Source organism: Muscardinus avellanarius (genome assembly GCF_963383645.1).
Source record: "Muscardinus avellanarius genome assembly, chromosome: 12".
Classification (NCBI taxonomy): domain Eukaryota; kingdom Metazoa; phylum Chordata; class Mammalia; order Rodentia; family Gliridae; genus Muscardinus; species Muscardinus avellanarius.
In genome coordinates, this window is record NC_137798.1 from 94,838,214 (window position 1) to 94,865,342 (window position 27,129).

Consider the following 27,129-nt stretch of genomic DNA (forward strand, 5'->3'; position numbering starts at 1 on the left):
TGAGAGGTGACTTACAGGGAAGGGCAGGGTCAGCCAGGGTGAGACATGGACCTGGTGCCAACCAGAAGGGATCTGTGGGACACATGGCAACCCCGGATGCTGATAAGCAGTTCTTAGGATACTCTGTGGCTACCCAAAGGCAAGTGGGGAACCCTGGACATATTGAGGTGGCACATTCCACCCAGACCCTGCAGAAAGTGGGACCTGAAGGCAAGTGAGCTGGTAAGGGGTCAGGGCTTGTTGGCCCCTGGATGTCCTCTGGGCAAAAGCTGTCCCGATGCTCAGCTGAGAGAGGCATCCCTCTGAGGTCACCTCCTGCCGCATGACCTGCCGACCGCCAACCCCAGCCTGACCCAGCACATGGCATTCGAAGCTTCCTGCCCACCCCACATGGCACGTAGTTTACAGCCAATCCCAGGCCAGTACATGAGCCATTCATGTGTGCAGAAAGCTCCTTTAAAGGTAGAAAGGGGAAAAACCCGCTCAGTCTCCCCACCCATAATGAATGGGGAAACCACGCCTTCCTAGCTTCCTCCAGGCGCCATCTTTGCCCCTTTTTTGCTGAGTCACTTTACTTAAAGTTTTGCCTTGCCGGGCGTGGTGGCGCACGCTTGTAATCCCCGCGCTTGGGAGGCAGAGACAGGAGGATCGCGCAGGTTCGAAGCCAGCCGCGCGCGCTGGCTTAGGAGACCCTGTTTCCAAATGAAAATGTAAAAATAGGTCTGGGAGTGTAGCCCGGAGGTAGAAGGGCTTCCAGGAACCCCAGTACCACCAAAAAAAAAAAAAAAAAAAGTTTTGCCTTAGGCCGTAGGCCGCTCAGGCCCAGGAAGGCTGCATCTCCTTAGGCGCTGTATGGACACACCCCATCAGTGGATTTTGTTTCAATAAGGTTCAGAAAGGTGAGCACTTCAAATCCTGTTAAGTAGAGGCCACTTAAGTAGAGACTGTCAGAGACTGGTCAGACAAGCGCCAATTATGCCTTCTCTTCTTATATTTATTTATTTGTGGTACTAGGGACGGAACCCGGAGGCATTCTACCTTCGAGCTACACCCCTAGCCCTATTTTCTTATTATTTTGAAACAGGGTCTCACCGAGTTGCAAAGGGCATAGTAGTGAGGCTGTCCGCGAACTGTGATCCTCCTGTCTCATCTCCGGAATGCTGGGATTATAAGGGTGCGCCACCACGCCCAGCTCTGGGCCTTCTCTTCTTGCATGCATATGAAAACTACATTCCCCAGCCTCCCTTGCAGTTAAGTTGGAGTCATGTGGCTGGAATCTGGCCAATGGAGTGTGAGCGACAGGGACATCAAGCACTTCCAGGCTTGGCTGCAAAGCCCTGTGAGATTCTCTTCACTACTTCCTCTACCAGTACAGATGGGAAGGGGAAACCCAAGAAGATGGAACCTCTTCATGGAAGGATCCTGAATCACTCCCATCACTTGGGGGAAAACTTGCCAGAAAGCAGCCTCTCACTGGACTTTATGTGAACAAGAGAGAAACTTTTATTGGGTGTTTTTGTTCATTTTTTTATGGAGCTGGGGCTTGCTTAGCCTTAGGGTTACACGCATGCTAACTAAGCACATTCCTTACCACTGAGCCACCCGCCCAGTCCCTTGTCTTAAGGCACTGTAATTTGGGGGGTATAATCCAGCCTTGCCTAGTACCAGCTTCTGAGAAAGTAGGATATGAGAGTTGTCTTCAGATACTAGCACCTGAAGGGCCAAGTGGTTCCAGCAGCCACAATTAAGGCTAGTGGGTAAAGTGGCTCTTCTTTGGCTCATTAGGAGTTAATATTTCTGCCCAGCACTGGGATGACTTGTCTTGGACAGTAGTGAGTTAACTGTCATTGGTGGTATTCGTGGAGGGACTGGAGCATCCCTTTTGAGGGAGGTGGTGGGGATGCTTGATGGTGAGGGAGCTGGATATCATGAGCTCTTGGCTAATGTCTAATTCCTAATGTCTGCTCTAGCAGTGTTCTTTTAAAAGTTGCTCAGTGAACGCAAATGAGATTGAACCTCCTACCCCCCCATATTTTCCCAGAGCACTGAGCATTGTTGTGACCCTAGGGTGAAGGCCATCAAAGAGCCTGTCTTGCCAGATGAATTCTAGAAATGGAGGCTGCAGAATCACCAACCGGAAGCAGTGGGTTTTCCAGAAAAGCATGGTGCCAAGAGGGTCACATCCTGGCTTTCTCTTGGTCGTGCCAGCCCGGGGAAAGCAGCAGATGGGGATGTGTTTCTCTCCCCTGAAACACATCTGAAGATCTCTCCCACTCTCCTCGGGCCAACCCACAGACCAGTGTGTATAAACAGGAAGATGAGCCCGCGTCTTACTAAGCAATCCTGGCGAACAAGAAAGGAATCTTAATGGCTCTTGCCACCTTTCGTCCAAACCAGATGGACTTTTTTTCCCCCATCCATACTTTCAGGAGAGAAAGAAGTCTTAATCCCCAGTCGTGGCCTTCCTTAGTCTGTTTGGAAGAAAGATCTGCTCTTCCAGGACTGCGGGAGCCTGACCCAGAGAGGGATTAAGTGGCCTAAGTCAAATTTCCATTCCCATGGGATGCAGTTAATCCTTCCTGATAGACTGGAGCCCACCACTGGCGGATGCTCCAGCCTGAAGAGGCTGATCAGCAAATGTGGCCTCCCCAGATGACACCCAGTCGTTGGGGAAATCCCCAAAGAGTTTAAAGACCAGGGGCCCTTCTGCCTTGGCACTGTCCTCTAGTGAGGAGATGCTCTGAGCAAGCCCTCCCTTGACTGAGAAGCAGCCACTCCGCAGGTTCAGAGGGTCATGTGGCCAAAGGCAGAGGAAATGAGCGCCATTCTCCAAGCCACACAAGGAACGTAAATCCCAGAGCGGGTTTGCAACAGCATTCTCAGCATCTGAATGACGCTCATCATGAGGAGGGAGAGAGGTCCTTGAGGGCTCTGTTCTTGGGCGCATGTCCGGTGGGCAAGGGCAAACCTTTTAGCGGCTCTGGGTGTTCTCTGAGATGCTCTATCCCTGGACCTTGCCAACTGATTTGGGTGTTTCAAGGGCCCTCTAGATTCCCCTGGTGTCAGGAGAACGCCCCCTCCATCCCCAGAAGGACTGTAGCACACTCCCGCTGGGCTGGTTACTTGGCTTTATTTGCAGACATAAATCCATCACGCAGTCCAACACACGTATATGCGACATCAAAGAAAGGACAATACAAAAATACAACTCTCGATAGTAAATGGAACTGCCCTCGGCTCATCCCAGTCCGTGCCAATGAGAGTGCCCATGTTTAAGGCCAAAGTAGGAGGAACACTGGGGAATGAGGAGAAGAGGGCTCAGCCAATGCCGTCGCCCAGCAAGATCCCAGGCTGGGGTGGGTGGGCTCTTCCTGGCTCTACAGCTTTTTCTGCCCCTTCAACCTTGGCCACTTTGTACTCCAGGAAGGTGAAGAGAACCCCCCAGATAATCAGAGGTCTCCAAGCAGCTGGAAGAGGGGCTTCCCGGTCAAAGTCAAGTGTAACCCCGACACGACAGTCACCACCCTTCCCTGGGTATATCCACCTCTGGTGGAATGGTTAAGAGACACAGGGCAAAGGGTCAACATCTTGGAGGCTGGGGAGAAGGCAGAAGAGACATGGGGGATGGGAGTCGGCCTGCCCACCCCCCTTTAGCACATTCCAGAAATGTTCTGGATGCCAACCTCTGCCTACTCCCTGCCCCAGTCTTTCCCCAGGATTAAGTCTAACTAACCCCTTGGTTTGAAGGGACTGGAATCCCAGCATGCTCTGGGAAGTGAGAGCCAGCCCCAGGTCCCCAGCCAGACTAAGGCAGGAGTTATCTTGGATCAGCAGGCAGCTCCTCTGGGCCCTGGTACATTCACCAGGGCAGAGCTGTGCTTGGCACATTGCCGGAGCCAATTCCTGGTCATAAAGAGTAGGATGAGGCTGAAGGACCCCAAAGACCCCTCACAGTGCAGAAATGTTTGCTGCAAAATTGAACCAGAGAGTGGGGCCTGGTGGCACACGCTTGTAATCCCAGCATTTGGAAGGCTGAGACAGGAGGATCTTGGTTGGCGGACAACCTCAGCTACTTAATGAGGCCCTCCACAACAGAGTGAGACTTTGTTTCAAACTAAGAAATAAAAAATAGGGCTGGGCATATAGCTCAAAGGTAGAATGCCCCTGGGTTCCATCCCCGGACCTGCAAAAAAAAAAAAAAAAATTGAACCAGAGAAATCAGTGTGTGTGCTAGGGGTAAAAGGGGTACCCCAACGTGGCCAGACACAAAGCTGCTAGTGATGAGCCTTGGACCCAGCCCTCCAGGACAACAAATGCCCACTGCCCGTGCCCAGGTTACAGAGTCCAGGGCCCTCTGCCATCCCCAGGTAGATGAGGTGGGATATCTGGAAGAGAAGCCAGATGAGAACAGAGGCAAGGTGACCACGAGGCTGCCTCTCCTAGTCAAAAGAGCCTTTTAAACCAGAGTGGAGCTCAACCCCGGCCCGTGGCTGAGACACCAGGATGAAGGCCTCTGTTTTGCTTGGTTGGCTGCCTCTGGGAACCCTAGGGAAATGTCACATGCCTCTCTTAGACTGCTGGGCACTCCACAGTGCGCATGTCAGGGGGCCGGGGGCACTGCCAGCAGTCACATGGCCTTAGCCCATCGCTATCGTGGAAACACGGGCACTTTTACTATTCTCTTTCTCCTCACCTCCCCCAGCTCCTGGCCGCTCTGGGCAGGTGGAGACAGAAAGCGAATTAATTGCAATTTGTGTCAGGAACGTGGTTAAGGACACCCTGGCTTCAGTACCAACACTTCAGTACCTTCAGCTCTGCCATTTTGAAGGGCCCCAGGAACCTCCCCGGGGAGCCACGAGGTTCATTTGCCATCAGTCTTGGGGCTTGGAGAATCTGCTTTAAAAGTGTGATGTGTCTGGAGCTGGGGATTCTGTCCTGCCTGCTGCCCCCTACAGGCAGTGCCCAAGCCCCCCACTTTCCTTCTTCCCACTGATCTTCCCTTGTCAGCCTATTTGGGGAGAAGGGCTTGAGCTTTCGTGGAGAGAATACAGCGTCATGTGTCGCATCACCAGGTCACGGTGACAGTGCCCTGTCTACCTCCCAGCAGCAGCCCCAGCCAGGAGTGGGAGCTGACAGGCTCCTTCCCGTACTCGGAGGCCAGGTGCCACCGAGCTCAGCAGCTAGAGGCTTCCAGGGGCCAGGGGCGCCTGGCTGCAGCCCGGGCCACGGTTCCCTCCAGCAGGAGGCGCCTGCCCGTGGCAACGCAGGGGCAGCCGGAGAGCAAGCTCAGGACCAGGAGGCCAGAGGTGAAGGCTCAGGCCTCACCTGCCCCCGCTCAGGTGGGTGACCCAGGCTAGGCCAGCCCACCCATGGGGGACCCTCCCATCCTGGGCGAGTTCGGGCCCTGGGCGGCTGTGTGCAGCTTAGTTAACAAGTCCGGCTCCTCGCCCTGCGCCCCGCTTTTCCCAGACACCTCGGGGGCACCCAGCGGGTAGGCCTCCCTGGGGCGGCCGGTCCTGGAGCAGGTGAGGAAGGTCAGGCAGGCCCCGCGGAGGCGGGCCAGGTCCCTGTGCGTGGTCTCGCTGACGAAGCAATACAGCACGGGGTCGGCGACGCAGTTGAAGCTGGTGAGGAGGAGGGAGAAGTGGTAGGCGTTGAAGATGGCCTTGGCGAAGTCACAGCTGGCTTCCCAGAGGCTGCGCACCAGCAGCAGCACGTGGTAGGGCAGGAAGCAGGCCAGGAAGATGACCACGGTGCTGAGCACCAGCCGCTGGATCTGGTCCTTGCGGCTCTTCTGGGTGCCGTGGCTCCGGCGCACGGCCCGCAGGATGCCCTGGTAGGAGGCCAGCAGCAGGCAGATGGGGAAGAGGAAGCCCACCAGGAAGCGGTAGTAGTTGATGCCGCGCTGCCAGGCCTCGAGGGGGTAGTGCTCGAAGCAGACGCGGTGGCGGTCCTCGTCCTCGATGACCTCCTTGTGCATGAGGAAGTAGACGCTGGTCAGCAGCTCCTTGGCCCAGATGACCACGCTGACGCCCACGGCCGCCTTCAGGGTGCGGAACTGGTGGAAGCGGAAGGGGTGGGCCACGGCCAGGTAGCGGTCAATGGAGATGCAGCAGAGGAAGCCCACGCTGATGTAGATGTTCTCGTAGAGAAGAATGCCGCACACCTGGCAGGACAGGTCGCTGTGGGACCAGTTGTCTTGCTGCAGCACGTACTGCAGCCAGAAGGGGAGCGAGCAGATGTAGAAGAGGTCGGCCACCGTCAGGTTGCACAGGTACACGCCCAGCTCGTTGCGGGCCTTGATCTGCAGGTAGCCGAAGTACAGAGACAGGCAGTTGGCGGGGAAGCCCACCACCAGCACCGTGCCGTACACCACCGGCGCCAGCGTCTGGTGGATGCTGTGGTCGATGGTGCAGCCCAGCGAGGAGTTGTCCACGGTGACATTCCTCATCTTTGGGCCAGAAGAAGCCACGGCCTTCATGGACTCGGAGGCTGGGCCTGTCTCCCCACCGCCATTTTGGTTACAGATGGTGGCTGCTGCAGCTATATTAAGGGCTGGGCTTCATTGGGGGTGGGCAAACGCCTGCAAGTCAAAGGTTGGAAAGGCTTAGGATACTAGTGGAAACGAGGGGCCCTGTCTACAGTAAGAAGCATGGCTCACATTTTCCCTCCTTGCTCCTGGGACTGTGAATTAGGTCCATTAACACCGAGGCCACAGCCCCTCCTGGTGCCCCTCCAGACAGCCTCAGGGGAGGCCCAGCCTCTTCCGTGTCCTAGTTTGCTTTAACAAGATGCAGATCCTCTTGACAGGGCACCGCCCGAGTTTCTGGATGCTTCTCGGCAAGTGCTATCTCTCCCCTCCTCCATGGAGCTGGGGAAAGTCTGGACCAGGGGCTGAGGGACAAGAGTACCAGGCCAGGGGCAGCCACGACCAGGTTGTGTGAGCGTGACTTACCTTTCTGAGCCTCAGTTTCCTTGCCAGTATCAGGACCACATCAAGTAGCAGATATAAAATGCAGGGCATTTTATTTCCCCAAAGGCAAGAGGGGAGTTAAAGATGGTGGAGAAGGGACATAGGTTTTCTCTAGTATGCCCAAATTAGGGAGCACTGGGGATACCAGAGGGACTCCAGATAATGGAGGGGAAACCTCAGCAAAGCTAGAATGGGAGGAGAGGAGAGGAAGAAGGCTGAGGTTGATTAATGGAGGAGCTACATTTGAATATGCGTAAAAGTATGAATATAGCATGGTTAACTGGACACTCATTGTTGGGAGGGAAGGGGAATGGGGGGAGGGAAGAGGGTACCAAGCACAGCCTGAATGTATACCATTTTCAATATGTTCCACATATAAATAAAATTTAAAAGAAAAGAAAGAAAGATAGTTTTAACCTGGCTGGGTGTGCTGGAGCATGCCTGTAAAAAATACCAGTACTTGGGGGGCTGAGACAGGAGGATCACAGGTTACAGGACAGCCTCTGCTACTTAGTGAGGCTCTCAGCAACCTTGCGAAACCCTGTTTCAAAATCAGTAAGCCAGGAGTGGTGGTGCACACTTGTAATCCCCGCGCTTGGGAGGCTGAGACAGGAGGATCGCACAGGTTCGAAGCCAGCCTCAGCTACTGAGTGAGGCTCTCAGCAACTTAGTGAGACCCTGTTTCTAAATAAAATAGAAAATAGGTCTGGGAGTGTAGTCCAGAGGTAGAAAGACTCTGGGTTCCACCCCCCAGTACCACCAAAAAAAAAAAAAAAAAAAGTAAGTCGGGCATGATGGCACACGCTTGTAATCCCAGCATTTGGGAGGCTAAGACAGGAGGATTGCAGTTCGAAGACAGCCTCAGCTACTTAGTGAGGCCCTTTGCAACTCAGGGAGGCCCTGTTTCAAAATAAAGAATAAAAAATAGGGCTGGGGGTGTAGCTCGAAGGTAGAATGCCCCTGGGTTCCATCCTCAGTACTTCAAAAAAATAAAAAATAAAAAAAAGTAAAAAGGACTAGGGGTTATATCTTGGAAGTAGAAGGCCCCTGAGTTCAATCTCTAGTAATACACACACACACACACACACACACACGCACGCACGCACGCACACACATACGCACATGCACACACACGCAATAATTTTACAAGAACCAATGAAAAGTTCACATTGCTGAGAACTGGGCAGACTTCGGACGCGCACATAAAGTGTGAGCGAGACAGAATAAAATGTTTTGTTGTAGATCCACATTATAAACTCCGCATGATAAAGGCCTGAACCACTTGTTCTTTCTCGGCTGGAAAACTTCACTGGGTCTAAACCGGCATTGTGTAACCTCTTTTCCCCATCACTCCTTAAAGGAGCCTTTCGGCGTTTTCTTTTCTACCCACACTCCTGTGAAGTTGCTAAGGATGGCCTCAAACCTGCGATCCTCCTCTTAACCTCCCAAGTACCGGGGTCTCGGGCATGTACTGCCTTACCTGCTTCTTGTTGTTTTAGCTGTGGTAAAATAGTTCAATCCCCAGCACCATACCCCACGCACTCACGGTGTGTGTATATATCCATATATACACACATGCATATATATAATATATTATGTATATTATATATACACACACATATATTTTAATTTGTGCACGCACACACATGTACTGTGTATGTGTATATACATATATATACACACATGCATGTATTTTATATATTATATATAAACACATACATTATTTTAATTTGTGCGCACACAAACACACACACGCCACGCCACTTAGCATCCTGACCATTTTCAGGCGACAGCTCAGCACTTGGAATACATTTGCTTTGTGGTGCAGCCACCACCACCCCGTCTCCACCTTAGGAAGGTGAGGGTCCACACCCATTAAATACTAATGCTCCAGGGCTGGGCATGGGGGTGCACACTTGTAATCCCAGCATTCCGGAGGCTGAGACCAGAGGATCCTGACAGCCTTAGCCACTACTTAGTGAGGCCCTCTGCAACTTAGTGAGACCCTGTTTCAAAATAAAGAAAGAAAAGCCGGGTGTGGTGGTGCACGCTTGTAATCCCCGCGCTTGGGAGGTGGAGACAGGAGGATGGCGCAGGTTTGAAGCCAGCCACGCTGGCTTAAGAGACCCTGTTTCCAAATAAAAAAAGTACAAAAATAGGTCTGGGAGTGTAGCTCGGAGGTAGAAGGGCTTCCAGGAACCCCAGTACCACAAAAAATTTAAAAAATGGAGGTCGAATGCCCCTGGGTTCCATCCCCAGACCCGCAAAAAAAAAAAAAAAAAAAGAAAGAAAAAGAAAAATACTAATGCTCCAGCCAAGGCAATCACCATTCTATTTTCTGTCTTTATGATTTTGGCTGCTCTAGGGACTGAGTATAGATGGAACACACAGTATTTGTGCTGTCGTGGCTGGCTTTTTTCATTTAACATACTCTCTGAAAGATTCATCCATGTTGTCGGGCGTGGCGGTGCACGCTTATAATCCCGGTGATGGGAGGCGGAGACAGGAGGATCGCGCAGGTTCGAAGCCCCTCGCTGGCTTAAGAGACCCTGTTTCCAAATAAAAAATATAAAATAGGTCTGGGAGTGTAGCTTGGAGGTAGAAGGGTTCCATCCCCAGTACCACACACACACACATACACACACACACACACGCACGATTCATCATCCATGTTGTAGCATGGGTCAGAATTTCCTGCCTCCTTTATTTTTGGGGGGTGGTGGTGGTACTGGGGTTGGAACCCAAGGGCCTTCTACCTCTCGGCTACACTCCCAGACCTATATTTTATATTTTATTTGGAAACAGGGTCTCACTAAGTAGCTGAACTGGCTTCGAACCTGCGCGATCCTCCTGTCTCAGCCTCCCAAATGCTGGGATTACAAGCGTGCGCCCCCACACCGGCTTCCTGCCTTCTTATGGTTGAGTAAAATGTAGTGACGGGCACACACCACCTTCTGTTCGTCCATTCACCCGTCAGTGGGCATCTGGGCAGTTCCCGTCTTTTGGCTATTTTGAAAAATACTGCTCTGAACATGGATGGGCACAAATCTGCTGGAGTTCCCATTTTCTAGTCTAGGTTCCAAACCAGGACTCAAGCGACGGGGCCATATCGCAGCTGTCTGTCCAGTTCTCGGAGGAGCCACCTTCCTATTTTCCACGCTGGCTGCACCATTTCACAGCCCCACTTGCCGGGCACTCGAGTAGCCTTGTTTATCTTTTGCTTTCACTTCTATATTCATTCCTGGTGAGAGGCAGGACGTACAGGAAGAGACCATCTATTCAAAGCACAGGCTCCCCAGGCCCCAGCAAAACATAGCAGATGAAGCCCCCATGAAAACATGTCCCGTCAGGTCCTGGAAATTCCCTGGCAGTCACCGGGCCTGAAGGCCGCTGTTTACGGCGGTGAGTGCAGGGCCGCGCGGGGTGGGGCGCGGTTCAGAGCTTCCTCTTCCCTAGGCCAGCAGTAAGTTAATTATGGCAACCAAAATCAGAAGTATTCAAGCCTGCAGGTTCAAGAAGAAACATTTGCTATGATGGATTAAAGTACTTCCTACATTTATTTTGGAGCAAAAAAAAAAACAAAAAAAAAAACAGCAGTTCTTGAACTCAGGGTATCAGCATCCCTCAAAAGTTTATTAAGACAGATGATGAGGCCTCATCTTTAGTTTCCAGATTCAGTGTGTCTAGGGCAGACTCAAGATTTCATGTTTTTTCTTTTTTTTTTCTTTTGCGGTACTGGGGATGAAACCCAGAGGCATTCTACCTCTGAACTATATATACTCTCAGCCCTATTTTTTATTCTTTATTTTGAAACAGGGTCTCACTGAATTGCAAAGGACCTCACTAAGAAGCAGAGGCTGTCCTTGAACCATGATCCTCCTATCTCAGCCTTCTGAATGCTGGGATCACAAGTGTGCACTACCACACCCGGCAAAAATTTCACTTTTTTTTTTTTTTGGTGGTACTGCGGGTGGAACCCAGGAGCCTTCTACCTCCAGGCTATCCCCCCCAGACCTATTTTATATTTGGAAACAGGGTCTCTTAAGCCATCTGAGGCTGGCTTCGAACCTGCACGATCCTGTCTCCGCCTCCAAAGCACGGGGATTACGAGCGTGCGCCACCACGCCTGGCTAAGATTTCACGTTTTGAAAACGCTCCCAGGTGATGTGGAGGCGGCCAAACTGCTGAGCCATGGACCACACTCTGAGTAGCAGGGCATGAGGACGGTCCAGAAGGTCTTGGGCCCAGCTCCTGAGCATGTGTCCTGCACAAGTCCCCAAGGAGGGGGCTGAGAGCTGGAAAGGGAACTTAGGACCCAGCAGAACCTGTAGGCAGAAATGGGACACGGTCCCTGGGCATGTCCAGACTGATACAGGCTTTCAAGAACCAGTGACCGAACCCATCCAAAAGCCTACACCTTTTATTTGCCAAATATTTCAGTTGTACAAGAGCGTTTTACTTCTGATTTCCTGTCCCAGCTTCACAACAGCCGTGTTATTGTAGACATGAGAAAACTAAGGTCCAGAGAGACGATGCAGCTTTCCTGACTGTCCAGCACCGTTGGGTTTCCTGAGCTGAGTATTTGTAGAGAAGGTACAATGTTCACAGCACCAGGTTAGACACAAGGGACTTAGAGATGAACAAGAAAGGGCCCCCACCCTCAGGAAACCTCCACGTACGGAAGACAGGAATAACACACCACATGTGCCAATCAGTGTCTGGTGGTGCTGCGGCACCTCCCCACACACTAAGTGCTGGGTCACCCTTTTCACTCCATGCAGCCTCTGTGGATTGGCATCTCCTCTGCGGTCTCAACCCCATGACACACTGAAGACTCCCGGGCCTCTCCCAGGCTCAAGGTTGCATAAACAGCTCCTGACATCTCACAGGACATGCTCGTGAGGCCCATCCTGGGCCTACCATTTTCTCCACTAATCTGTTTTTGAAAGCAATGCCCCCACCTGTCCGTCCAATCACTCAGGTCATTCTCAGCTACAGCATCAATTACCACGGCCTGCCATTTTCAAGTCCTAAGTATTGGCCACATCCACCTCCTGTTCCTCAGCTCTCTCCCCAGCACCCTTGGCTTGGTCAAGGCTTCCTCCCTGGAGTCAGTGCAGCAGCCTCCTATCTGGCTGCCCATCTCCCTCTTCCAGCTGTCCTCTGAAACATAAATGTAAACCCTGCTCCCATGGCTCTCCAATCATCCATCCATCCATTCATCCATCCATCCATCCAACCACTCATCTGTCCATCTATCCATCATCCATCTGTTCATCTATCCATCTATCTAAACATACATACCCTTACACCCATCCATCCATTTACCCACTCATCCAAGTAGTCGTTCATATAAAAATATTTACTCATTGAATATCTAACATATGGAAGCCGATACCCTCAACACCAGAGCCTACAGTCAGGTTGCGTTCTTATGATGGAGGGAGAAGATAAATGAAACTAGCTCATAAAAAGAGCGCAGGATTGCCAGGCGTGGTGGCGTACGCTTGTAATCCCCGCGCTTGGGAGGCGGAGACAGGAGGATCACGCAGGTTCGAGGCCAGCCTTGCTGGCTTAAGAGACTCTGTTTCCAAATAAAAAAATATAAAATAGGTCTGGGAGTGTAGCCCGGAGGTAGAAGGGTACCCAGTACAAAAAACAAAACAAAACAAAACAAAACATGATTTTATGGGAATTCATTGGAGGTGGCCTAACCCAGCCAAGAAAGCTTATCCTGAGCAGTGACAGTTGCCCTAAGACCAAGAGGAGGAGGAAGGGCTGCCCAAGCAGGGGAGCTGTCTGCCTGTGGGAAATGTGACAGGTTAGAGACAAGAGGGAGAGAATGAGTGCCTTCGGGGAACTGAAAGCAGCTCAGCATGGCACGACCTGGCCAAAGAGGGGACTACAAGAAGCTGTGGAGACTGACGCCTAATTACAAAGGACGTGGGGAGCACCCAGAGGAAAACGAGAGGTTCCCCAGCGCCTGGTCCTTAAGAGCTTTTTTTCTTTCTTTCTTTCTTTCTGGTACTAGAGGTGGAACCCAGGGGCTTTTCTACCTCCGGGCTATACTCCCAGACCTATTTTATACTTTATTTGGAAACAGGGTCTCACTAAGTTGCTGAGAGCCTCACTCAGTAGCTGAGGCTGGCTTCGAACCTGCGCGATCCTCCTGTCTCAGCCTCCCAAGCGCGGGGATTACAAGCGTGCGCCACCACGCCTGGCTCCTTTAAGAGTTACTTGGTGGATGAATGGATGGGGAGAGAGGTGGGTGGGTGGGTACACTGATGGGTGTGGGGTAGACAGACAAACAGATGAGTGAGTAGGTGGATAGATGAATACGTGGGAGGTGAAAGGGTGTGTAGCTAAGTGGGTGTGGAGATTGGTGGATGAGCTGATGAGTGAGGGGTAGACGGATGAGTGAATGGGTGGGCAGATGGGTGAGCCGAGGTGGGAGAGTGGCTAGGTGGTGGATGGGGTTTGGAGGCTGGGTGCTGGAGCAAAGATGTCGTAGGTAGAAACAGGACAGTGAGGAGGAAGAAATTCCACGGCCTCCTCTCTGCTTAGGCACGTGAATGGGGCAGAGGGTGCTGATTTTTCACCCAGCCTTTGTCACAGCCAGCGCACCCCTCTACCACTCCTGAGGACAGACACCCCCCCCCTCAGATGGAAAGTACACCTTGCCAGGAGTGCCCTTCTCTACCTGGACTTTGGAATGAACTCAATCCTCAGAAAGCAAAGACCACAATGGACACAGAAGTGTTCTGTAAGTGGAAGACAGATGCGATGGAAAGACCAAGCCTCATCTGTCCAGAGCCCTCCACTCACCACGCTCGTTTCTATACGTTTGTTCTCCCTTTTGGCAATACACTCACTGCCCCCCACTTTACAGATAAAAAAAAAAATTAAGGCTCAAAACGGTGAGCCAACCTGCTCATGATTCCACTGTTGGGACGTGGAAGCCAGGTTTTGACTCCAGCTAGCCCCCGCTCTCCAGTACACCTCACTCTCTGACCTCCAAGCCTCGAGACGCCCTGCAAGGGCCAGCAGCCTCCATCCTGGACCAGCCTCCTGCACCTGGAGGATGCTCAACTATTTCTGCCACACCCGCTGAGAAAAGAAAACCTATTGTGCACTTGGTCTGTGGTCTCCCCGGGCGGAGGGGGTTGTGGAACAAAATTGAAAATGACATTGTGTCATCCAGCTAAGAAATTGAGAAAACTGCCCAGAAAGTGACTCCATGCCTAGAAGCACATCTTCGGTCGACATTGACATTTCCCTGGACTCTAACGACTAAGAGAAATTGAGCCCTCGACAGGAAGGAAGCATTTGTTTGAGCTCAGCTAAGGGTGTTTTGCAGGTTCCAGGTGAGGGGATGGAGGAGCCCAGGCCCTGGACTGCAGCTGGCACAGACACAGCAATCTAGCTCACCGCCCCTTTCTCCTGTGCGGTGCACTCGGGCACGCAGGCAGTTACTCACAGCGCCAGGGACTGCTCGGGCGCCCCGGCCCACAAGCTGGGGACTTTCCTGTGGGCCCAGCTTCCCGTCCCTCAAGCTGACCAATCCTCTCCACATCTCACACAGGACCGTTTCCTCTCCTAAAAGAGCTAATATCAGAGGCTGCTTCCATGTAAGAAGGTGTAGAAATCAGGCTGCGTTTTGGCGCCCATCCTTCTGCCAAATAGCCACCCTTCTGCAATGACAAGGACCACAGTCTCGGTTCTAAAGCCCTTGTAACATTTTTTTTTTTTTTTTAAGCACGGGGGATAAAACCCAGGGGCATTCTACCTCCGAGCTACACCCCCCCCCAGCCCTATTTTTTAGTCTTTATTTTGAAACAGGGTCTCGCTGAGTTGCAAAGGGTCTCACTAAGTAGCCGAGGCTGTCCACAAACCATGATCCTCCAGTCTCAGCCTCCCAAATGCTGGGGTTACAAAGGTGTGCCACCGCGCCCGGCTTCCTTTATAACCACCTTAAAACTCAGTCTCATTGGGGCTCACAATGTCCCTGTGAGTGGGCAGAGCTGGAATTCTTAACCCACTTCACAGAACCTGTAGCCCAGAGAGGACAAACCAGCTGTTTAAGCTCACACAGTACAGTTAGGATGGATCAGAATACAGAACCCAGTGGCCCATGCAGCAGGTCTGCTGCCTTTAAGCTTTGTTGACCACAAATCATAGGAAAAGATACTATTAGCTTTATGATCCATCACGGAGAGACAGATACACACACGTCAAACTTTCTGCAAGCAACACTTACCCGCTCCTGGCCGTGCATGCTGACGCTGTCTATTTTATTTCATTTCTTTATAAATCAGGTCATGAGCTACTACTAAATTGATCCACCAATGGGTCAGGTTAGAAACAGCAGGATGGTCTCCTGCCGGCACTGCCCCGACTCCCCTGGAGCCTCTGCTCCCAGGAAGGCAGCGTGGTCTCTGCAGTCAAGGCGAGGAGCTGGCAGGGAGCAGGCAGCTCCTGGAATCAGGATGGGGTCTTCTGGAGGGCCGATCCGGGATGAATCTGCTCTGATTCCCCGCCCAGCTGGGCTCTGCCCTCCAACCTCCACAGCTGGGCTCCAGCTGTGGCTCCGCAGAGCCCGGGCAAGCCTGCAGCCCAGATGAGCTCTCCTGCGATTTCCCGCAGACCCAACCTCCTAGCTCCTTGTAGAAAGTCCCCAGCTGGCGGCTGCCCATTCCTGAGCTGAGGCAGAATCATGTGAACTCCATCTGGTGTCAGGCTGGGCCGTTGCCGAGGAACCACACGCCAGCAGGAGGATGAGGGCTGAGGGCGGCGGGCAGAGCGACTTGCTCCAGGCACTCTCCACCCTCCTTCCTCATGGCCCAGGGAGCAACCCTGCCAGAACGCTAAGACCCCAGCTGGGGACAGGTGCCCTGGGGGTGTAGGGGGTGCCAAAAGGGAGACAGCTGCAATTATCCTATCCATGGAAACACCTCCGGGCACCTGCTGGATACGAGGAGAGCCAGGATATGGAGCCCCTCTTTCAGGTCTTTCCTGGAGCAACTCCGGCCCTCGCCCAGGTACCTAGAGTCTGTGCTGCTTAGTGGTCCAATGTGGACACACACAAGGACAAAGGGACGACAGGAAGGTGACTGTTCTCGCTTTACCCTTGTGCCCAGCAGCCAACATCTGGGTCAGTGGGTCTTGGCCCTGGTCATAAGGCTTAGAAAATACCCCAGAGCCCATATAGAACACAAATGTCCAGGCACCCCAAGCTAATTAAATTGTGCCTTCCCAGATGTTTTTCAAAACTCCCTAATGACTGTAAGTGCTATCGGGGCAGGAAATTACCACTCTGGCCCAAGGCTGATCAGATCTGCTCTGCAAGCGGGGCGCAGTGGAGTTAAGGGTCCAGGCAGGGGTCACGGAACATGAGTATTTTAAACTGTGGACCAGACAGAGCAGGGAGCGAGCTCAGGGCTGAGCCTGGCGGGCTTCTCAGCTCTCAGGAGCACCCACTGACCCTCCTTATCAATGGCAGTACAGGACTTGCAAGAACCACTGGAGCCTCCCGACCCTGTTTTACAGGTGGGGAAAACCAGGCTCTGAGGGCGGAGGCTCTGGACCAGGACCTGACACGAATGATCCAGTCCATCGGGGGCTTGTTCCTTTGGCCCCTTGGAGAGTGCCCTGAGCCAGGAAGACAACACACGCCATGCTTGGGGTCCTGGAGGACACAAGTTCTCCTGCTCTGACAAGAGATCTGTGGAACCCATCATCTCCAAAGAGCGAATTGCTAGCCAGGTGTAGTGATGCACACCGTAATCCCAGTACTCAGGAGGCTGCCACAGGAGGATTACAGGTTCACGGCCAGCCTCAGCAACTTAGTAAGGCCCTGTCTCAAAATTAAAAAGAAAGAACCCAATCCACAAGGTCTGGGGTAGAGCGCCCCTGGGTTCAATGCCCACTACCACCAAGAATGACCTGCTCACGTCCGGTCAGGGTGGTATTGGTGGGATCCCCTCAAGCAAGGGCAGCCCTGTGGAAGGTCTTCTCAAGCGTCCCCCACGTTAGCCGTCTCCAGCTACAGGCGAGGCGGCCGCCTATTCTAGCACAGCGGGCCCAGCTTAGACACAGGGGCTGCTCCCGAGTGGCGGGGTGTGCTTGACTCTCCCTGATGTCACACGGGAGGGCTGGGGCATGGGAGTGCAGGACCCATGGTGACTGCCTGGCTACCCCCAGCTCACTCCTCTGGCCTAACAGGACACAGGGATGTGGGCCATCTGTACCTCACTGTCTACACCTGCGGAAACACTGATGGCGCTGTGTCCCGTCCTTCCCTGGATGTTCTGCCCTACTCCCCACCTTTAGGTTTCTTCCCTTCAGCCCGAAGTGGCAGAATTTGAGAAACCACTGACCACAGGTGAGGACCTGGGAAGGAGCCGGCGCCTGAGACCCGCACCCCGCCCACATCCGTGACCTCGCCCACCTACAGGGCCACGCCCCCTGCGGCTCCGGGTCCCGGAAGTGCCTGGGTCTGGCCAGGTAGCCATTTGCCCCCGCTCGCTCATTCTCCCCTTCCACCCCAGTGATGGCAGTCATGAAGCACCACGGCCCCCCCAGGTGGCAGCCCCAGAAGGTTGGACTGAGCCCTGGATGTCCCATCGTGCTCCAGCACAAACATCTCAGGGGGCTGGCTCCGGAGGGCTGTAGACTTTCTCTGCTGACCTGGAAGCTGCTTCGAGAGCCCCAGGGCTCCCCCGCTGGCCTCCCCAGAGGTCTAGGCAGCTGGGAGTCAGCTTAGAGAGGGCCTCCGTCTGCTCCGCGTGGGTGGCACCAAGCAAGGCCTGCAACGCAGGAGGCAGACCCTGGTCACCTGGAGGCCAGCCCAGGATGGAGGTTAAGACCAGAAGCTCTGGCCCAGCCCTACAGCTGAAATAGGGGCGTTGCCACCTCCCCACTCAGGAACCGTGAGAATCACACGCCCCCTGGGAGCGAGTTAGTGAGGATGCATGCCGCCGGTGGTGCAGATGGCCGTAAGGACCACGAGGATGGCCATCCTGCCCCACCGTCTGATTCCTTGGAGGCCCAGCTGGTCAGGCATTGGCTTGGGACCACCTCCTTATTCCCCAGGAGGGTTCTGAGGTGCTCAAATGACAGCTGACTTGAGAAGCAAGGGCTGGGAGGCTCCCCAGGGGCTCCGACAATTATAAACAATGCCTATAATTAGCCATCTGCAGTTTGGCTCGGGGCGCTTGTGTCCCCAGACTGCAGCCCTACCTACACTTTAGCGCGCACTCAGATCCGGGAGTCTCTGCAGAGGTCGCCTGGACACCTGGCGGTGCTGCATTGTTGCAAGTCCAAAAGGGGGCAAGTCAGAGTTAAGGATGGCGCGGCGGGAAGGGTCAGGGGCCAAGAGGAGGAAGAGAAGAGAATTTACCAAGGCGCCAGACTCCAGGACCTCCAGCGCTAGAGAAGGGCCCGGAGCAGCTCAGAGCAGAGCAGCCAGCACCATTCCTGAGCGAGTGCTGAGACCAAGCACTTCACTGAGTGCCTCCTGGATCATCTTCCTGAGCGCATGCTGGGGCCGGGCACTGTACTGAGAGCCTTCTGGCCTCTCCCCGCTTTCATCTTCGCCTCAACTCTACATGGCAGGGATTGTTCCTGTGTTATAGGCAAGGCACATGAGACTAGAGACCACGTGCAACTGGCACAGAAGTGCAGCGATTTGCACCCAGGGCTGCTCGACGCCACACACAGACACCGCACTTATGGTGGACGGCTGCTGTGGCAAATCGCCACACACTCGGCGGCTTAAAACCAGTCTTATCTTACAGTCCTGGCAGTCGGAAGTCTGAGGTGGGTCGTAACCGGGCTAAAGTCAGAGTGTCGGCAGGGCCCTGCTCCTTCCGGGGAGTCCGGAGGAATTCGTTCCCCTGCCTTTTCCAGCTTCCAGAGGCTTCCCAACCTTTAAGGTCAGACCCCACCCCCCAAATCCTCAAAGCACCCTTTTTCAGGTGAGCCTGGGCCAACTGTATCAGTATTCTCCCCAACCCGATGCAGATTCCCAGGCCCGGCCCTGGACTCACTGAGTCGGGATCTCTTAAGGCTGAGGCCCAGGAGGCTGCATCTGTAGCAATCCCCCAGGGCTTCTGACGCACATGGACGCTTTAAGGCCCAGACCCAGCACCACCTCCTCACATAGCGTTCCCTGACGCCAATTGAGCCTCTGTCCCGTCCACACCACGGCATGGACCCTGTCCCTTCTGGCTCCTTTCCATCCTGGGTGTTTTCTCACTGTGGCTGGAGAGCTGGGCCAGGGCTCCTCACTCAGAAGGAGAGTGGCCAGGAGTTCCAAATGACAGGTGGGGACTGGGCAAAGGGATGCAGGGTGGGTACTTCCATGCCTGGACTTACCACCATGTGCCAGGTGCCAGGCTTCTCCCAGACTACTTAGAAAATGTCCCACTGCAACCCTGCCAGGCAAAACTGATCACCCAGCTTTACCACAGAAGAGAGACGCAGGGCCACGCGGCTGGCAAGCGGAAGCATTGGATTCGCCTCGAGCTCTGAGCTCGGTGCATCTGAATAATGAATGTGAGCGGGCAGTGGTGGTGCACACCTGTAATCCCAGTATTGGGAGGCTGAGGCAGGAGGATGATGTTGGAGACCAGCCTCGGCAATTTAGTAAGGCCCTCAGCAACTTGAAAAAGGCCCTGTTTCAAAACAAAAAAGAGCTGGGGGTAGAGCTTGGAGGCAGGGTGCCCTTGGGTTCAGTCCTCAGTACCAATAGCAATGCTAATGGTGGTGCTGGTGGTGATACGGGATTCACAGCGTGCAGCGTGTGACGCCTCGTGTGAACGCCATCTCCCCCTTCACCCAGTGAGTTTCCTGAGGAAGGAGGAGCTGGGCCTGTTTTGTTCCCAAGGGAAATGCACACCAGCATGTCCACTGTTGGAGTGAAAAAGAGGATCTAAGTTCCATTTCTGCCAGCATGGCTGAAGCCGAAGTTAGAAGCCTGTGACCTGGGGGAGACAGACAGGATATGAACGAGGCAACAGGAAGACGGTGGAAATTGACTCAAAGGGTGTGGGTGGCTGGCCCTGTGCAGAAACACATCACCACGGAAGCCTGCTGCCCGGCGGGAAGGACTGTGGTCTGAGCAGGTCAGAGCTGCCTGAGGCACCCTTCTGGCTCCCAGCCACAGGCCTCGGGGTTGCCATGGCAACCCGGGGCCCACCACTCCCGCCTCCTGTCTGCCCACCCAGACTGCTCCACTCCGTCAATTAATAACCTAATAATGTATCACATCAATCACTGTGGAACCACCAGACAGCCACTCTCTTGAAAATAAGCAGACTTGTCCAGGGAAGGATGCTCAGGACATTGGGCCCCAGCCACCCGGTAGACGCTAACAGCCCAAGGCCAAATTACTCTCTCCCTGGCTTCTCTTTCTTGTGCTGAAGGCATGACGCTGGCAGAGATGGGGACCAAAGCCTGAGAGGCTCCCTGGAAGCAGCCCATGAAGGACACCTGCTCCCTCAGCCCTGAGTCAGGACCAGAGACACTGGTTCTGTGATAAGGGCCTTGACATGGACACCCGTATCTCTGCTGGAAGAAGCCCTGTGTCTTTGCAAGAAGATGAGCCCATTTGTGGCTCTCAGAAAAAGAAACAAGGAAGAATAAAAGGGAAGACTTCCAAGTCATAGGGGATCCAAGATGGTTGTAAAGTATTTGGCACTCATCTCGTTGACAGAGGGATCTAAGTCCCCTCCTCTTGAATGGAGCTAGGCTCTGTGAGGGTGTGACCAGCAGAATGTAACAGACCCAGATCCCGAGTCCAGGCCTGAAGAGACCCGCAGCTCCCACTCTCTGTCTCTTGGGATAGCTGCTCTTGAAACCTAAGTGCCAAGCCATGAGGCAGCACAGGAGAAACCAACACCCTGGCTCACAGCCCCAGCTGGGCTCCCAACTGCAAGCCAGGGCCAACCGCCTCCCGTAGTGGGTGGTCATGGGAGAGGGCCTCCACCCCTGGAGGGTCAGCTCAGCTGAGGCTACCAAGGAGCAGAGGGCAGGCATCCCCACCCAGCCCTACTCCAACCACAGGCTTGTGAGCAGAAGAAATGAGCCTTCTCTTTCTTTCCTCCTTTCTTCTTTCTTTCTTTCTTTCTTTCTTTCTTTCTTTCTTTCTTCTTTCTCTTTCTTTCTTTTGCTTGGTGGTACTGGGGATTGAACCCAGGAGCATTCTGCCTTTGAGCTACACCCCAGACCTATTTTATTTATTTATTTATTTTATTTTGAGACAAGGTCTCACTAAGTTGCTGAGAGTCTATCTGCTGAAGCTGTCCTCAAAATTGCAATCCTCCTGTCTCAGTCTTCCAAGGACTGGGATTACAGGTGTGCACTACCATGCCCAGCTAAAGGAGCATTTTTTTTTTTTTTTCGGGTCTGGGGATGGAACCCAGGGGCATTCGACCTCCGAGCCACACCCTCTGCCCTATTTTTTATTCTTTTATTTTGAAACCGAGTCTCACTGAATTGCATAGGGCCTCACTAAGTAGCTGAGGCTGTCCGCGAACCGCGATCCTCCAGGTCTCAGTATCCTGCATGCTGGGATTATAAGCATGCGCCACCACGCCCAGCTAAATGAGCATTTTTTTAAGTGAATGTCTTTTTTTTTTTTTTTTTTTTTTAAGTACTGGGGATGGAACCCAGGGGCATTCTACCTCTGGGCAACACCTCCAGCCCTATTTTTTTATTCTTTATTTTGAAACAGGGTCTCACTGAGTTGCAAAGGGCCTCACTAAGTAGTAGCTGAGGCTGTCCTCATATCACGATCCTCCTGTCGCAGCCTCCCAACTGCGGAGATTACAAGTGTGCGCCACCACGCCCAGCCTAAGTGAATGTCTTTTAAAGTGGTTTGTTATCCGGGTGTGGTGGTTCATGCTTGTAACCTCAGCATTTGGGAGGCTGAGACAGAAGGATCGCGGTTTGAGGACAGCCTCAGCTACTTAGTGAGGCCCTTTGCAACTCAGTGAGACCCTGTTTCAAAATCCAGAATAAAAAATAGGGCTGGGGGTGTCTCTTGGAGGTATGATGACTCTGGGTTCCATCCCCAGTACCGCAAAATAAATAAATAAATAAATAAATAAATAAAATTAAAGTGGTTTGTTATGCAGCAATGAATAACTAGAATATCATTTTTACCCTAAATCACTTTAGGGCCTATCATGTGTGGGATTCATTCGTATAGTTATCTGACTTTAATTTTTATAACAATTCTATGAGGTGGCTATAATTATCTCCATTTCCCCTCTGGGCTATGAAAGCTCAGAAGGGTAAGAAAGTCCCTCCTCTGAGGCCAACACGGGAGGTGTGATGGTAAAACTCACACTCTCCACCACCCTCCTGTGCTGGCGTGAAGGGCGCCCTCCTCCAGCCTCTTCTGTTAGGGGAGTCTTCTCTCCCTGCCACAGGCCTTACCTGGAAGGGTGCAATACCACAGTCAAACCCAGAATCCTCAGAGCTGACACCCAGAGGCACAGTGAGGCTTTCCAGGCAAGAACTTGGCCTGATCTCACAGCCACCTTAGGGAGGCAAATTCTACCGGTGTGAACATTTCCTAGGAGAAACTAAGACTGGAAAAGAGGTGATTTGTGCTGGGTTGTAGCTCAATAGAAGAGTGGGCGCTTAGCATGCAGGGGTCCCTGGGCTCCATCCTTACTTAGCGGGGGAGCAGGGGAGAGAGAGAAGAGAAGAGGAGAGAAAGAAAGGAGAGAAAGAGGAGAGAGGAGAGAGAGAAGAGAGGAGAGAGGGGGGAGAGAGAGAGAGAGAGAGAGAGAAGGGAGGGATAAATAGTGGCTGAGATGATGGCATCCCAGTACTTGGGAGGCTGAGACAGGAGGATTATAAGTGTGAGACCAGTCTCAGCAAGTTAGTGAGACCCTGTTTCAAAATCAAAAGTAGCCCCGTCCTAGAGCACCCCAGGGTTCAATCCCCAGTACCACAAAAAGAAAAGAGATGGCTTAGCCAAGGCGGAAGCTCTAACGGGAAGAGGTGAGATTTGAATGCAGGCCATCTGGTTCTAGAACTCTGCTCTGGACTGCGAATCCTCTAGTCGATAGGGTGGACGGCATTGCTGTCCACTGCCGCCACGCTCAGGAACTCACCTCCTCCTGGAAGCTGTCCTGGGCTTTGGGGGGGGGGTTGAGGCCACCACGCTATCTTCTCTCTTGGGTCTTTTCAACCCAGTCTCTCATCTTTCTGCTCACAACCCGTGAGGTGGCCAGGGTTAGTATTTCTCATATTTCTTATCTGGGTTTTAAGCCGCAAGCCAGCGGCCTGCCCAAGGCCGCACACCTCGGCTGTCTGCCCTCCCCTGCCCACTACTAAATCCCGGGGCCTGCTCCCTGCTCTGGCCACCGCAGCCCCGTCCTGCCTGAGGACCACCGGGGCAGCTGCGCTACTTGATTGAAGAGTGGGCTTCCCCTCCCTTGATGTCAGGGGTGCCGCTGGGCACGACAGCAGCGAGCTGACCACGCAGATGCAGAAAGGAAAAGCCTCCTTTGAAAGGGGTGTTTGGGTCAACCGTGCAGCCCAGCAATGGGAAAAGGGCTGGCGGTCTTAGGGTTTTTTGGGGGGTGGAGGGCGTAATTACCAGGTGGCCAGCCGAGGGGGCGGCAGCTAAACCTGGCGGCGACCACAAGCGGAGACACCCCACCCAGGAGCGAGACGCGGACTCCGGGCGCGGGGACGGCCCCCGGGTGGTCTCGGGCCTGCAGCCCGCCCGCCCCCCGCCAAGCGCACGCGCACGCGCGGCTGCTCCCGCACCGGCCCGCGCGTGCACGCATCCTCGTGGCGCCTGCGGGACCGCGCGGAGCCCCGGACCCGGCCGGGGCCGCGGGGACGGCGATCGCAGCTGGCTGCAAGGCCGGGCCCGCGGGACACGTACCTGCGCGGCGACATCGGGAGCCGGAGCCTTAACGCGGCCGGCAGGAGTGGCCTGGGGCCGCCGGGGGCCCTGCCTCCTCCTCGGGAAGCCGGGCCCTCGCTCTGTTCCGATTCCTCCGGCCCCCAACGCCGGCGGGCACACCCAGACCTGCGAGTGCACGCCCTGCCGTTCACACCGACCGCAGGCCACAGGCAGGCGCCTGCCAGGAAGGCAGGGGGGGGGGGGTGCAGCACCGCCCCCACCCCGCACACCGGCGACCTGGGTCCGCAGCCTGAGCCAGCCGGGAGGGCAGGCGGAGTGGCCTCGGTGCCCACCCCGGCTGAGAAGTCCAGGGGCCTTAGTGCCTCCTGCCACACAGATGCTAGAGTAACAGTAGCCACACCTCGGCATGCACGGAGCACCTGCCGTGTGCACGGCAAGGTTCCGTGCACTTCAATGCCTAGGTTCTCTTGATCCCCTATAGGAAAGATATTGCTATTACTTCCATTTCACACACGGAGGCACGAGGCTCAGAGAGGTCAGGTCACACCAGGTCACACCGGTGTGAGATGAAGGGGTGGGGACCGGGATCCAGGCAGTGAGGGGCAGAGCCCGCATCACCCTGCATCCTACCCGCAGCCCCTTCCTCTTCCCGCAGCACCGTCTGCTCCTCCACACCCTGGAGCTCTCTCCTCTCAGAAGGCCTCCTGGGTGCCGGCTGCTGAGCCCTGCCCCAGGTTACACAAAAGCCACCTCTCCTAGGGCGCCTTCTTGGTTGTCCCAGTGGACAAGAGAATGAGGACCCCCTGTACCCCCACGGCGCCCTCCCCAGCATTCCCTGCACCGCCTGCCAGGATCAAGGCCCACAGCTCTCTGTCTGCAAGGCCCTTGTCCTGGACCCAGTGCCCTGCCCAGAGCAGGGCGCCCCCATTTCTGCGCAGGGCTGCGGGGCAAGCTTGGTGGGCTCGGGACAGCTGGCTGGGAGTGGAGTTGTAGGGGAAGGGAAGAGAGGCTGCTAAGGGAGGGAGGGAGACCAGCCCTTAGGGCGGCTCCGGGCCCTGCTCCCTAGGTGAGCCTGGGGGGAGCAGGGCCAGAGGAGCGGTGGGTGGGGGTACTTTCTTGCCGAGCACTAGCCTGGCAAACTCCCAACAGGCACTTTCAGAGGTTGGGTCGGGGCCCTCTGCTGGACCCCATTTCAAAATCCCTCCTTCTTGCTAAATTTCCCAGTGGAGTCTTCCGGATGGACACAGTTCATGCCCGAAAATGTGCGTGTGTATGTGCTTTTTTTTTTTAATTGCCACACTAAATACGGTTAAGAGTTGGGCTTTGCAAGCCAAGCCACAGGTTCTCTGAGTCCCCGCTCTGCTGCTTACTTGCAGGGTGACCTCGGACAAGTCCCCTAGCCTCCCAGTGCCTATCTCCTTGTCGACCAAAGGGGGACAGCGCATGGAGAAGGGGCTGAGTCCGCGAGTTAAGTCAACCCCAGCCCTTAGCGCATCCCCCAGCACATAGCAGGGCTCACGGATATTAGCTGCGGTCATCGTTACCCTCGTCCTCTCCAAATACCCTAGGTATTCGGACGCCCACTGCGCCCTCGGTGCTCACGCATGACCTCTTTCCATCCCAACCACAGGCAGCGCCACCTCCATTTCCCACATCAGGAAGCCGAGGCTCCACGAATTGCCTACAGCCTCTCGGTGCTCAAGGGACTTCGCCAGGACTCGAGTGGAGCTCCGTCCCCGAAGCTGCTTCTCACGGTTTTTATGTTCTTCCTGGTCCTGTCCCTTACGCCCACTGTCAAGTTGCCAGATCCAGAATTCTGACTCTCGAGTCCAGCACATACTCTTTAAGAAGTTTACTACAAGCCGGGCGTGGTGGCGCACACTTGTAATCCCAGTACTTGGGAGGCTGAGACAGGAGGATCCGGGTTGGAGGCCAGCCTCAGCTACTTAGTGGTGCCCTCTGCAATTTAGTGAGACTCTGTTTCAAAATAAAGAATAAACAATAGGGCTGGGGGTGGAGCTCGGAGGTAGAATGCCAATGGGTTCCACCCCCAGCAACGCGCACACACACACACACACACACACACACACACACACACTACAAGTGAATCCTGTGGGGCCCCCGCCAGGCACAGTGCCGTGAACTGATCTTTCTCTCCTCATTTTTGTTATTATTTTTTAAATTTTGTAGTTCTGAGGATCTGAAGCTAGGGTCTTGCGCATGCTAGGCAAGCTTTCTACCATGGAGCCACATCCCCAGCTCTATTTTTTATTTTGAAACAGGGTCCAGCTAAGTTGCTGAGGGCCTTGCTAAGTTGCTGAGGCTGGCCTTGAACCAGTGATTCTCCTGTCTCAGCCTCCCAAGTACTGAGATCACAGGCGTGCACCCCACGCCCAGTCTGCGTCTCTTTTTCTATTTCACTACCCTCTTTCGCTACCTCTGTTTGCAAAGGCTCGCACACATCCATCCAGTACCTTTCACTGCCCAGATGCCCTTAAATCAAGTTACTTTCGCTTCCATACTCTACTTCTCAGAGACCGAACAGCGCAGCCCTTATTCTAGTTACTTAAAGATGTGAAACTGGCTGGTGGAACACAGGCTTGGCATTTCTGACTACTCTCCCTAAGAAACTTCTGGAATCAGAAAAGCAAAGAAACACACCGCAGTGCCGTTTCTGCTGTCTTTTGCTGGGCTCCGCTCTGGTTCTTGGTGTCAGGATGTCCAGTCTTTGGCAGGGGTAGCGGAATTTGTTGTTTTGTCTATAAAACCTGGCATCAGCCTTATAAACAACAAACGGCTGAGTTAAAAAGGAAGCGTGCATTCCAGAACCTTCCAGGGCCTAGAGAACGGTAAATTATGGCCCATGCTCTTGGAACGCTGATCTGAAACGCTGCACTAATAACTGTCTTTCTTGCCCACAGAGCTCCTCTCCCACCCTGGGCTGGGCTCCAGAGACGTGGTCAGAGATTCTCCGCTCCTGGTAGAAGTGACGTTCGCATCCATTTCTTCTGCAGTCGCCTGTGGGTTGTTTTGTCTTGGCATTTTGCCTACAGGCAGCGTCTTGAGCTGAGCTTGAGGACTGGCTTACTGCGTGTTCCCACTGTCAGACTCAGGATGACACCCTGCAGGTGTCCGGAAAACGGTGGCCAAAGGGATGTGGGAAGGGGGCGGGGCGCTGGGAGCTGCTGCGGATTTCTTTTTGCCTATCCACATCCACTCTCTATCCCGCACCCTAGGACTGTGCCAGCCCGCTCTCTGGCCAGTG

At 54.0% G+C, this 27,129-nt stretch overlaps 1 protein-coding gene across 1 annotated transcript; it reads right to left on the minus strand.

Moving 5' to 3' along the window:
• Positions 1-5,353: 5,353 nt before the first annotated feature.
• GPR68 (G protein-coupled receptor 68) lies at positions 5,354-6,451 on the minus strand (the record flags this gene model as incomplete). The annotated part of the gene is made up of 1 exon (XM_080706891.1): positions 5,354-6,451. One exon carries the CDS (start codon positions 6,449-6,451, stop codon positions 5,354-5,356), a length of 1,098 nt encoding a protein of 365 aa, XP_080563017.1.
• Positions 6,452-27,129: the final 20,678 nt, after the last annotated feature.